The following is a 13,933-nucleotide window of genomic DNA, read 5'->3' as shown; positions in this document are numbered from 1 at the left end:
TTGCAATGAAGAGTATGGGGCATTGGAGGAAAAACCTAAACATTTAAGGATGAAAAGTGAATCACAACACAATAAAATACTGTTGAATATTGTTATACTTATCCTTACTGAGTGTATTTAAAGTCCATGCATGTCTGTACCATGCATGTCTGTAGGATATGGGATAAACCCAGAGGATACCGTAGTAAATCAAATGCTTTACAATAATGTATTAAAAAGGATATCTTTTCTGTAGTAAGTAAGCTGTGCCAAGACTATAATAGGTAGTTAGGAGTGCTTCTAGTATTTTTCCTTTTTCTGTCTGAGATTCAGGCAGGTGAACTCCTGTTAGCATAATATTTCGGGCAGACTCTGCATGCTGTTTTGCCTGAAAGTGAAGTCCTACAAAACAAACATTAACAAGGTCAATATGATTGCTTCACTTAACAAACGATACAGTACACTATGTGTATAAATATATATGAATATATGATATGCATACATACATATGTGTTAACTTCACTGTGGTAGACTAACACATACCGTACTGCAGCCAGGAGTGAAACAGCACTCTTTTTTTATTAGGCCATATATATACAGTATATTGTGGTAGTTCAGCCTTAGCACAGACAGACACGGGCCACAATGTTCCAAAAATACACACTTTTAATTACAATAAAAGTTCAGCACAGAACACAGTGTCCCTGCACCAAACACCTTTCTTCCTGTCCTTTTCTCTCCCTTCCGGACTTCTCCTGCCGCCTTTCCACGTCTCCTCCCGAGCATTGCCTTCTTCCTCCTGACTTGGCTCTCTCACTCAAGGGAGGCGGCCTCTTTTATAATTACCCGGACGTGCACCAGGTGCTCTCCGATGAACTTCCGGCAGCACTTCCTGGTGTGGCAGAAGTGCCGCATGTGCACCCGGAAGCACTCTGGGTGTCCCTGGAATTCCTTACCATCAGCACCTTCTGGTGTGGCAGAAGTGCTAACCTCCAGCACAACAAACAACAAAAAAGATAACAGTGGTATTGTTTTCAATTCCTAGTAACATCTGAGTACTGGGGTGTTTTCTGAACAAAGATTTTTAATGAAGCAGTATTTAGTTGTATGAAATTAAATCAAATGTGAAAAACTGGCTATGCAAAAATTTGGGTCCCCTTGAAATTTTACTGATTTGAATGCATGTAACTGCTCAATACTGATTACTTGCAACACCAAATTGGTTGGATTAGCTCGTTAAGCCTTCAACTTCATACACAGGTGTGTCCATCCATCCATTTTCCAATCATGAGAAAATGTATTTAAGGTGGTCAATTGCAAGTTGTGCTTCCCTTTGACTGTACTCTGAAGAGTGACAGACAGCATGGGATCTTCAAAGCAACTCTCAAAAGATCTGAAAACAAAGATTGTTCAGTATCATAGTTTAGGGGAAGGCTACAAACAGCTATGTCAGAGGTTTAAACTGTCAGTTTCAACTGTAAGGAATGTAATCAGAAAATGGAAGGCCACAGGCACAGTTGCTGTTAAACCCAGGTCTGGCAGGCCAAGAAAAATACAGGAGTGGCATATGCGCAGGATTGTGACAACCCACAGATCACCTCCAAAGACCTGCAAGAACATCTTGCTGTAGATGGTGTATCTGTACATCGTTCTACAATTCAGCGCAATTTGCATAAAGAACATCTGTATGGCAGGGTGATGAGAAAGAAGCCCTTTCTGCACTTAACGCCACAAACAGTTGTATGCAAATGCTCATTTAGACAAGCCAGATTCATTTTGTCACAAAGTGCTTTGGACTGATGAGACAAAAATTTAGCTATTTAGTCATAACAAAAAGCGCTTTGCATGCGGAAAAAGAACACCCATTCCAAGAAAAACACCTGCTGCCTACTGTCAAATTTGGTGGAGGTTTCATCATGCTGTGGGGCTGTGTGGCTAGTTCAGGGACTGGGGCCTTTGTTAAAGTCAAGGGTCAGATGAATTAAACCCAATATCAACAAATTCTTCAGGATAATGTTCAACCATCAGTCTCAAAGTTGAAGTTACACAGGGGTTGGATATTCCAACAAGACAATGACCCAAAACACAGTCCAAAATCTACAAAGACATTCATGCAGAGGGAGAAGTTCAATGTTCTGGAATGACCGTCATAGTCCCCTGACTTGAATATTATTGAAAATCTATGGGATGATTTGAAGCAGGCTGTCCATGCGTGGCAGCCATCAAATTTAACTTAACTGGAGAAATTTTGTATGGAAGAATGGTCAAAAACACCTCTATCCAGAATCCAGACACTCATCAAAGGCTAAAGGAGGCGTCTAGAGGCTGTTAGTTTTGCAAAATGAGACTCAACTAAGTATTGATGTAATATCTCTGTTGGGGTGCCCAAATTTATGCACCTGTCTAATTTTGTTATGATGCATAAGGCATCCATAAGGCATATATTAAAAAGAAGTTGCTACTTTGAAAGCTCACCCAAAAATCCAAAGAATTAAGAGGGGTTCCCAAACATTTTCATATGACTGTATAAGGTTGTCCAGATCTAATTATGCAATTTTCATTACGCTATAACTTATTAAGTTTATTACATAGAAAATCACCCGAAAAATCCCGGACCATCGAGAAGTGTGCGAACTGACGACATGAAGAATCGTCTTTGCGCTGAACTGGAATTGTCCCCGCATAAATCAAAGTCATCCAGATGATCTGGATCTGCATAATTAGATCTGGACCACCCTGTATATAATCCTAAGCCTAAAAGTGCAACAATTTTGTGCATTGATTTTATGTGACATTTTATGTCACTTTTTTGTCACACTTTAAATCACGCTTATTTTAAAACCTTCATATACATGTTTGGTATCATTCTTTTCAGAATTTAGCTAACTTTAATGGTATGTTGTTAGATTTTCAGATTCTTATTCTGTTTTTAAATTCTAAACTAAAATATCAAGAAAGTTATGGGGTGGCCAAGGAGGCTTGTGCCATATCTTTAAATATTAATAGTTAATGTTCACTATACAGTAAACAGAAATTTAGTAACAACTGAAAAAACATAAAAAGGAAATATACTTCTGACTGTGAAACATTTTACAATTTAGGGCAAACAAAAAGAAATTTCACAAGAAACTAGCAACAGAATTTTCTTCAAAGAATGCTGTTAAGAGAAATTTATATTTCTGTAATTTTGTTTATATTTAAGCAATTTAATTCATTGCTACCATACAGTTTAGTTTAATATGCGTGTTAATGTATACATATTTTGAGGAGCTCGACACTATCAAGTTCCATATGGTCACTGAAAGTAAGACCCTCTCATGTGCTCTAAAAATAACAGCAACATGATGCTGTAAAGAGACAATACTGGTAATATTTATGAAGGTGTACAGGCACTGTGGAAACACCCTAGTACCGGTGATAAAATGGGGCCTTATCATATCACACCACACTTGCCTGTCTTGGCTTGCCTAAGTGGTTGCTATACCACTGTTAATGTGGTGGGTTGTCCCACTTCATCACCTCAGTAACACACCAAAGCACTCTGCTTCTCACTCTATTCTGGACACTGCTCTTGATTCACCTCTACTAGTCATGGAGCTTCAAACCACATCCAAATCACATCTTGTATTAGGGTAGCTTTACATTTTTTTTCTGCAGATACCTGTTTAAAACTCCCTCTAAATGAGATTCAGGGCTCCATGAAATACAGTAACTGCTTTGTTACACAGTGTCATGAAGGAATTTTACATCCTTCCACCCACCTCTCTCATTCTTGTTCTGGTTCTCCTGCCTATTCCATTCCGTTGGCATGCAGCACACACAGAAGGCATTTACTCTCTAATCTCTCATGAACTCAAGCACTGGCATGAGCAGAACCTCTCCTACTCTAGAGTGTGGTTTCCTCTCTTGCCCTATATCTCTTTCTCACATGCCTTTGTTTTCCTAAGAAGCAATCTAGGCATATGATGATCTAGAGATGCTTTCAGTGCCTGTCTAAAGATACAACAGATACAAAGATACAAGTTGGAGAGCTATGACCTGGACAAGGCTGTGAGAGCTCACAATTTCAGCTCTGTAAATTTTAGCACAGTGGTAGTGCTACTGCCTTGCAGTAAGGAGATCATGGCTTTGCGTCCTGGGTCCACTCTGTGTGGTAGTGCTTTGACTAGTGAGAATGTAATTAATTATTATCATTATTGTAGCAAACAGCCTAAAACCAAGGCCCACCTGGGTAAGAGCAGTGATTGAGATAATTGTAGCTTGCAGGTTTATTTGACCTCCCCTATGTTAACTTCACAAATTCATCTAACAGCAATAATATAACATAATGATAGAATTATTTTGGGATTGTCTAATAATTTTAGAGTGTGCTCAGAAACCAAGAATGGTGGAAGAGGAAGAGAATTACAATGAGGTAGCTAAAAAGATTGATGTTGCAGGTAGATTGGAGAGAATGATTCTACTGTGATAAGAGTCATATGCCAGCCACACTGTGCAAAACATATTCTAATTAGAATACTGATGCATTGTCTTGGGTTCTCAACTTCACAGCAAAATCCACTCCATCTGTTAGGCTGAAGATTGGGAGTTTGTGCTTTAAGGCAACAGGTAATGTCGTCATTGAACATCAGCCAGCTTAAGGTATCCCCTTTCTCATCACAGAAACCTGTTAAATGTCAGCGGTTGTAGTGGACCCTGTACATTGTGTTTCGTCATGATTTTGTATTCCAAAATTTCTTTTATTTATATAATGTAGCCATTAACAAAACTATTAATGCTTGACTTCTGGGGTGATCACTTCATTTGGAAGTGACAAACTATTCAGGCTGCCCTTTAACAAGTCAGCATGCTACCTTTCTCAGATTTTCAGTTGTAGACTTTATTTACATAACCTTAAGAAAATCTTAGTGTGTGGCAGTTACTATGAGTTGTGTAGTGTAAGTCTGTTACAAACTCTGTCATGGCACTTTTAACAGCCCATACTACTCTCTGGAACACACTGTTACAAAATGAAGTGGGTTTGATTTTCTCGTAGCAATTCACAAGTAATGGGAGAGGATTGCTGCATTTGTGAGAGTTAACAGCAAGCGAGCATTCAGTCAGAAGTACAATGCATACAATCCCCTTGAAGAGTGAAGAAAAATGGCAGATGCAAGAAAAGAATGAAACTGGTTGTTTTGTACTGTGCAAATAAAGGGGAGGCTCACTAAACTTAGGAGTCATCACAGATGTCTGTTCAGTGATTGCTGTTTGTTGTACAATAACAGAGTACAAAAGGGATAAAACTGCAGCATTTTCCACATGGATTGGTTTCCAAAGTATATGAACAATAGGATGTTACTGTATTGTAATGAAAAGTTATTAGGGAATTGTGTCATACTGACTACTACTAATTCTACTCTTACTATTACTACTACTATTTAATTTTTCTGAAGTACAAAAACTAGGTACCAGAATTTAAATCATATTTTACCTTGTAGCAAATATCCAAAAGCAAGTTTCGCAATAGCCTCAGCAAATCGCCAGTGTCCATCTCCATAAACAAGTCTGGAGAGAGCTACACAGCGTATAAGCTCCCTCATGGCCTTTGAAATCTTAACAAATAGAAAAAAAAACTCCATTACATATTTGAAATATAATAATAACCAAACAAGTATTAAATGGAAGCCTAAATATATGCAGTTTTTGTCTTCAAGAAAAAAGGATATACTTTCAACTTTTTTTATATAGTACATTTAAAACAACATTGGAATGCTGTGGCCAAAGTGCTTTACAATAATAGAATTAAAGAAAAACATACAATTAACATGAATAACATAAATAGAAATAAAATAAATGAACATAAATAAAATAAATAATAAACAGACGGAATGTTACATAATCACAATGAGGAAACCATCAGTATTACTGAAGGTCACAGAATGCAAGTGAATAGAAATGAGTCTTTAATCTTGTTTTGAACAGTTCAATTTTAGATGACTCCTTTATGTAATGAGGTAAAGAGTTCCACAGGCGAGAAGCAGCAGCTGCAAAAGCCCCGTCACATTGATCTTTCATTCAAGTAAAATTAACTAGTAAAGGTATGTTCAAAACAGGAATAACTGCATTCGTACTGGGTGACATGGTGAACTTTGGTAAGTTCTACTGCCTTACAGATCAAGGGTGCTGGGTACAAATACCCAACCAGTAATTCGCTGTGTAGAGTTTGCAAATCCTCCTTATTTCCATTTGCTTGCAGTTGCCTGTCAGGCTGATTGGTGTACCTTAATTGTCCCTGTGTCTGTGTTTGTATGAGTAAGCTTTGTCCAGTCTTGGTTCATGCTTTGAAGCCAGTGTCGCTGCGATAAACTCTCACTCTCACTGTAACCCTGAAATCTATTAAGAAACTGAGTGAGTTACAATATGTAATGTTCTGTTAGGTATTTGTATGTTATGTTATCCAATTATCTGGTGGCAAAAAAGACAAAATAAATACAAAAGAGACAGATATAGATTTACTTGATCAATAGGCATAATATAACACCTTTTTTTCCTATTGGGTAACCACTGTACCAACACAGTATAACCCTGCAAACTAGAAGAACATAACATTCTCAGACCCACTTAATCCAATTCTTGGTCACAGGTAGTCAGAGTCTCTCCTGGCAGCATTGTGTACAAGGGTGGAACCACCTTTGAGCATAGTGCTAGTCTATTGCAGGGCCCACAAATACATACACCAACACGCTGACTCACATACAATAGTTTAACTTCAAATTTCAAGATCGCATTAGCGCAAACAAACGGAAATAATTACTCGGTGAAATAACGGAACAGCAAAAAGAGATTGAATATATTGTTCAGATTTAAATTGGAGACTTGTAGATTGACTAATTTGTATTGCCATCAGGGAAAAGTAGTGTTTCTTCCCAATGAAGAGGTGTATCTGCGAGAATTAAAAGATTTGTTGTTTGGTAAAAGTGAAATCCACAAACGCGAGCGGCAGCGACGTGAAGTGGATGGCACAGAGCGCAGTCTGGGGGGTTGGTGAGCAAAGCGAGCAGGGAGCGAAGCCCCCAAGTAATTGTAAAAATAAAAATTACATTTAGTAAAGAACATACTGTAATGATTCTACCTAGTGCATTCAAGAATGCAAAATAAAACATTGTATTTAAGTTGAATACTTATTCAGCAACCATTTTGGTGTTGTAATTATAACTGAGGCACAATTATAAAGGACAGCTTTGAAAAACACTCTACTGTATGTTGGGTACCTTGGTATAGTCAAAGAGGACGACAACATTAATTTAACAATTTACTCATTAAATACATTTACAAACTAGGGAAACATTTAGGCAAGCAATAGGAAGAGGCTGAAAAAAGTATTAGCTAAAATAATCAGTTCCATCCAAGTCTGACTAAGCTCATCCTGGGTTACATCCTGAAATCTGACATTAAAGTGAGAATGTTGATGGCATAGACAGTATTATATGACTGATAAGCACTACTGATATGTAAAGAAGACACAACATCAATACATAAATACAATCCAACTTAAAAAAAATCTTGTGAGTTTAAATACCTTGTTATTTGCAATCAGATCCTCTGATTGTGCCTGAGCTGTGAGAAGTTTGTCTTCAGGGATGGAAAAGATACCTCGCTGCTTCTTTGTCTCAGCTCCAACCAGTAATTCACTCCTTGCTGATCTGCTCTGTACAGTGGACCTATCTGTGTCTGTGATGTCTTCTAGTGTATGATTGTTGTTTTCCACAACCCTGGAATTTGTTTTAAAAATTACATTCTAGGAATCACTCCTTACATTACATGCACACTTTTTTTCACCATGCTTGCTAAATATAGTCAGACAAAAAGAATACTGGGAAATATATACCATATTTAACCATGTTGCAGTGAAACTGTTTGGGCAGCCCAAGAGAAACATTCCATCCTTAATTTAGGTTTGGCCTATTACAAATTACAATTCAAGTTTGTTTCTGCCATGCAATAAACTACATAGGAAATCTACCACCAACACCCCAACACTCCTTCCCTCTTTGGTAATTTGTCTAGCATAACTTTACAGGTGTAGCCTAGAAATCAACTGGTTGCATATTTAAATTTCTTTTCTATATTTATTTAGTGTGCAATTTGAAACAAGAAACTTAATTTGCCTGTGCTCGTGTATTTTTGTGGCCAGCATAGTGTATACAATGATTTATTTAATTTGTGGATGGGTAGATGCCTTCTGGGTTTTCTGTTTTCTGGATGTTACTTCACTTTCTTTCCCCCAGTCTAAAAGTTTGCTGTTAGGTTGACTGACAACCCTAAATTGACAGTGCACAAATGCATGTCTGTACACTGCATTAAAAAAGGGACTATCAAGGATTGTCCCCACCTTATTTATTACAGCTAGACTGTGAGGATTAACAGCCAGCTGGGATTTTTAGAATGCTTCTTACAATGAAGATGTAGGTATACAATATACAAAATCTGCTTGTATTACATTTCCATTTTTATGACAACTGAAGAAGCTTTGCCACTTATACTGTACTTACTGATTTTCAAAACAATCTTCAATGTCCATGAAGCTTGTAGGAATTGTGATGGGGGCTCTCTTCATGGCTATGGACAAGTTGTCAACCAACTGTAAATAGAATCTGCGGCACTTTCTGTTCAGACATAAATACATACACATCTATAAATTAGATAGAGAAAACTTCTCCCATGTCTCACTGCAGTAGGTGTAGTTGAAAGATGAATAACCCTTATCCCATTACTTGCTTATTGTTTTCCTCTTGGTTAGACTACTTCCTATGGAAACCCAGAAATACACAATAGAAAAAAACTACATTGATTTCAGAATGTATTCAGAACCCTTCACTTTCTGCATACTTTATTGTGTTGTAGATTTAATTTCAGACAGATAAATTTGCCATTTTTGCCCATGAATCTAAACTCAATAAGCAGTAATGACAAAGTGAAAACATGTTTTCAGAAAGGTTTGCAAATCTATTAAAAATCAAAAACTGAAATATCCCATTCATTTAAGTGTTCAGACCTTTAATTCGGGACTTTGTAGAAGCCCTTTTGGCAGCAAATACAGCTTCAAGTGTTGTTCTGTAAGTCTCTAAAAGCTTTACACATCTGGATTTGGGCAGCATATCCCATTCTTCCTTACTGATCCTCTAAAGCTCTGTTAGATTTGATGGGAGGCATGTATAAAATGCCATCTTCAGATCACTCCATTGATGTGCTTTGAGGTTTAAGTTTAGGCTTTGGTTGGACCACTTAAGGACAGTCTAAGACGCTAGTCTAGCATTGTCTTTGCTCTATGCTACAAGTCATTCTCGTGCTGAAAGGTGAACCATCACCTCAGTTGGAAGTGACATGCACTCTGAAGCATGCATACTTCAAGAGCCTCTCTGTATTTGTCTGCTTTTATCCTTCCCTCAGTTCTGACTAGTCTCCCTGTCCCTGCCACTGAGAAGAACCCCAATGACATGATGCTGTCACCACCATGCTTCATTGTATGGATATTAGGCAGCTGACGGTCAATGCCTGGTCTTCGCCAGCCATAGTTTTTGGAGTTCTGCCAAAAAAGTTCAATTTTTGTCTAATCATATCATATGCCTTTCAATCAAAACTGTCTTCCATTTAGCCACTCTACTATAAATGCTTGATTGATGGAAGTGCAGCCGGGATAGTCATTCTTCCCCCAGGTTCTCCCATTTCAGCAGAGAACTTCTGAAGCTGGCTTCTCAGTTTGTCCAACTCCAGGAACAGTCCTGATGGTTCCAAACTTTTTCCATTTCATAATTATCATTCCCAGTCTGTTCCTGAGAACACTCAAGGCTTTAGAAATGGTTGTATATGTATACTCTTACTCTGATACTTTGCATTATTATAAAAATACACATTATTTAAACAGTACAAAATACAAAATACCAAGAAACTTTTTCTTCTTCAAATTTCCCACCACTTACATTATCACTTACAAAAGAATTACCACTGCTATTATAGCATATCCTTTTCCATTACCTAGTATAACAAAAACATTTTTTTGAAAAATATACATTTTCCTATACTCTCTTTATATAACTCTTTATATATGACCAATATCCTGATCTATGACTCAACATAATTTTATTGCGTGTTCGATAGAGAGTTCCTTGAACTTCATGGCTTAGTTTTTGTCTTGACATGCAGTGTGATCTGTGGGACCTTACACTATAAAAATCTGTCAGCATTTTACACAAATCAACTGTCATTTTTCATAATAAAATATTGAAATGAAAAATGTTTTGTGTAATCACAGCAAGCTAAGACATTTTCTGTCATTGGACAGCAAATTACTGTAAAATTGTATTTGGACAGTTCCGCACTGTATTGTGTGGCATTTTCAGCTTGTGCATTTTCATACTTTCTTTTATATGTCTGGTAAGATGACAGCTAAAAATGACACTGATGGAAACTTGTCTGATATTGCACAAACATTAGAAGGTTTTCATTCACACAGAGAACCAGAGACACAAGGTATAAGTGACCAAATAGTGGTTAGGTGGACAAGACAAAGACTTTAAGCACCTTCAAAAATCAACTTGATATAAATTTTGGAGAAAATAGATGAATACACTTAAAAAAATCATGAAAACATACATTACATTAACTGTATATTTTCACAGTGAAAAACAGTAATTCAATAAAGGGTCAAAACAATTAATTTAAGTAGACAACCCCATATACAGTTGCTTGAAGTAATGTTCAGCTATCAATATCAATTAATTGTTTCAATGTGCAAAGTCTATTTTTATTACTGTAATTCAACAGCACTTTACTGCGAAGTCACTCACTGTATATATTGTACTTATGTTGCATGTTACACTAATACAGCAAAATACCGTGAAAGTAATGTCAACTAGTAGCCAGTAATTTACAGTCAAATTTTAACCGTGGGGTGGATGAGCAAATAATTCATTTTGTTTCAAGCGAACGCCATTCAAGTTCTACACACAGCTCAATTAAAATGAAAGAAAACAGAATGCACCTGACCACAATATGGGATGCGACAGTAAAAAGTATTAAAAAAAAAACACACAAATGAGCGATTTGATTTTTTTAATTTAAAAAAATGTGCAAACCTTTCGGAAAACATGTTTTCACTCACTTAGTATGGGTTATTGAGTGTAGATTAATTGGCAAAAGTAGCAAATTTATCAATTTAAAATTTAAACTACCACACAATAAATTGTACCGAAAGTGAAGGGGTCTGAATATTTTAACTGAATCCACTGTATGTCGCACAACACCAATTATTTTATGTATGCCCTATATAAGAAGACATCACAAACGCAAAGGCATTTATTTCACTTTGATATCAAATAGTTTGACTGCTAACTAGTCGATGGAGATGAACATCATTGCGCTCCCTGGACTTTTGGCTCTTCAATATCTTCACGGAAAAAGTACAGTTCAGTAAACGTACGTTATTTTCTACTAACATACTGCGTTTCAGCCTATTCTTTGTTGTTATCAATACCTTTTTTGTTACCAGTTGTGTTTAAGCTACATGTATATTATCAGACAGTAAAGAGTCGATGAGTAAACGAGTAAAAGAAAAAAACACATACAAAACGAAGACTTTCTTTGGCTTACCTTATTAGTAAACAATGTCAGAGATGGGGCTCAACATGAACGCCCGGGGACGGAAAACACAGGCAGTGTTTGAATCCCTGTAGGACAATTTACTAAAGTCATGAGGTTGAGGGAGTCTGCAGTCGTTTCTGCCATGCACACAAGTCGTTGGTTACCGTGCGACTCTGGCAATAACGCCAAATTGCATTCTACTCCCAGCACTTGAGAAGCCAGCCTGCTCCGCAGTCCTTCCTGCAGACGCTGAACACGTCGCCATAGCAACGACAGCCTGGTCAGAGCGCCGACTCGAGTCCAAGGCCAGAAATCTACCCTCATACACGTGCAATATGGCATTAGGAAAACAAAATGAATATTACGCGGTAAACACATCGAATTTATTTGGAAGATTACTCTCCTTGTTTCGAATCAATGAAATAGGTAAACTTGTTATTTTTTTCTTGAAGAGTTTCAAAGGAGAGCGGGATGCCACTAAGTTAAGGTCTGTGATGAGAAATATTTAGCTGAGGCCAGAGCTGACAAGTGAGTTCAGTCAATACCTTATGGTTATTGTACTTAAGGCCTTTCTTTTTTTTTGTTATCAGTTTTTATTTTACAACATGAGACGATAAAGAAATATTGGACAGAGGAGTGATAAATTCACTCACTTTCTGTGTAGAATGTTTTAAGGTTCCTGGAAGTGCTCAGTCCCTCGAACTCAAGATAGTGTTTGTGTTTGGCATTTGGACACAATAGATATATATGCATATTGCCTATTGTTTTGTATGTTTTAGAGTAACTAGTGTCAGTGAACTATGTGGTTAATACTTTGCACGTGGTGCCTTATGTCAAGCAGGATTTAGCAAGCTCAATGATGGATTGATACATTTTCTCTTGTAAGTATGTCCAAGTTTCTGTCCTTAGTATTTTGTACTGTAGAACTGGGTAGTACTTGCCAATGCTGATTCAACAGATTCTTGATCAGTTCATTGCTGTTTTAGGTAGCTCATAGACCTCAGAAGTACTGCTTGCTTTAGCCACACTTGTTAGCAGACTTGGCCTTTGTATGGCCCCCATTTTAGCTGGCACTAAAATTGCTCTTTTGAGTGATGGAATGCCAGCTCACACTGCTGCTTACTCAGTAATGAAGTCATCCCTAGGTTGATGCAATATGTCAGCACCATTGTAGTATTATAAACCATCTTGTTTAGACAACATGAATACAGTTATTGAATTACTGTAAATTGTCACACATTTGTAAAAGGTGTAGTGGTTAGTATACGTTCCCTTTTAGCCCTCAGCTGAGAATTCTTGTTTTTGAAAATTACACTAGGCAATGCTAAGAAAGAGGGCGTATTCTATCTGTATGCTCTACTTTTCCAACATCTCAGTGACATGCATGTCAGGTTAATTGGTATCCTGAAATGTCTCACAAGGTGTAAGTATGGTTTATGATGAACTATTACCTTGTTCTTGGCTAGTTATTGGCCAACACCCTCAGCTTACTGATTTGATACAGCTCCCAGTGCCACTGATTTGTGGTTAGCTGGTTCAGCTAAATGATGAAGATTAGAGACACTATAACACAAGAATGGCTTTCTGGTCATTATTTGTATATGACAGGAAGCATTTGCCAAACATCTCCTTTGAGACTTTGACATTTCCCTCCATTTGAATTTCTTTTTTCAAGGAGAAAAATATTTTCTAACATTTTTTCATTCCAGATTGTGATATTTTGTTAGTCTTATTTTAAGGGCAACATTATTAAGAATATGAAGTGCTTTTTGTGGTATTCTGAAGTTGATCATTTTGTGTCCGCATCCCTATTTGTCTTTGTGGCAATACTCACCTGTAATACCTGGATGGACAGAAGATTAATTTTATCAAGAGTTTGGTTAGGATTTTTTTATCCTATCAAAATAATTTTGCAGTTGTCTTAAAAAGCAACATTTAAGTTTCAAAACATTTTCTTTTTACATACTTGGATAATTTTTCTCAAGCCCACGGAGGGTTTTGACATATCTGGAAGTGATGCCACAACTCTAGATTTGCAAAACATCCCTCCTTTTTACTGTTTTCCTCTTGGTCATCCTCCTCACTCCGTTTTAGCTTTTTGCTGTTGTATTTACTGCAAGCAGATATGTAACCTTAAATCACCACTCTGAGTGTTTTATTTTTCTAGTTTCCGTTTTAAGGGATTCATGCATTGTTTTTGGTTAGTTTGTCCTCTTTATTTTTTTATTTATTCTGCCTTTATTTGCATTATTCCACAATTTTTAAATAGTGATGTCTTATTTTGGATAAAAATGTAAATTGGAGGTGCAAGGTGGCTGTGCATTCCATTTAT

At 37.0% G+C, this 13,933-nt stretch overlaps 1 protein-coding gene across 2 annotated transcripts in view; it reads right to left on the bottom strand.

Moving 5' to 3' along the window:
• Window positions 1–11,832, bottom strand: part of LOC120528566 (tetratricopeptide repeat protein 23-like) — a 39,225-nt gene extending 27,393 nt beyond the window's left edge. Inside the window, exons 1-5 of one of the 2 annotated variants that reach the window (XM_039752748.1) lie at window positions 11,611–11,832; window positions 8,514–8,627; window positions 7,541–7,733; window positions 5,453–5,573; window positions 225–381 (exon numbers count right to left, since the gene is read on the bottom strand). In XM_039752748.1, the coding sequence (XP_039608682.1) occupies window positions 225–381; window positions 5,453–5,573; window positions 7,541–7,733; window positions 8,514–8,578 (536 nt within the window). In that variant the 5' untranslated portion in view covers window positions 8,579–8,627; window positions 11,611–11,832. Of the gene's footprint in view, window positions 1–224; window positions 382–5,452; window positions 5,574–7,540; window positions 7,734–8,513; window positions 8,628–11,610 lie in introns of those variants that run through there. The other variant, XM_039752749.1, reaches the window with a different exon arrangement.
• Window positions 11,833–13,933: the final 2,101 nt, after the last annotated feature.

This window comes from Polypterus senegalus, chromosome 4 (assembly GCF_016835505.1).
Source record: "Polypterus senegalus isolate Bchr_013 chromosome 4, ASM1683550v1, whole genome shotgun sequence".
NCBI lineage: Eukaryota > Metazoa > Chordata > Cladistia > Polypteriformes > Polypteridae > Polypterus > Polypterus senegalus.
This window is presented reverse-complemented; position numbering and strand designations above follow the sequence as displayed.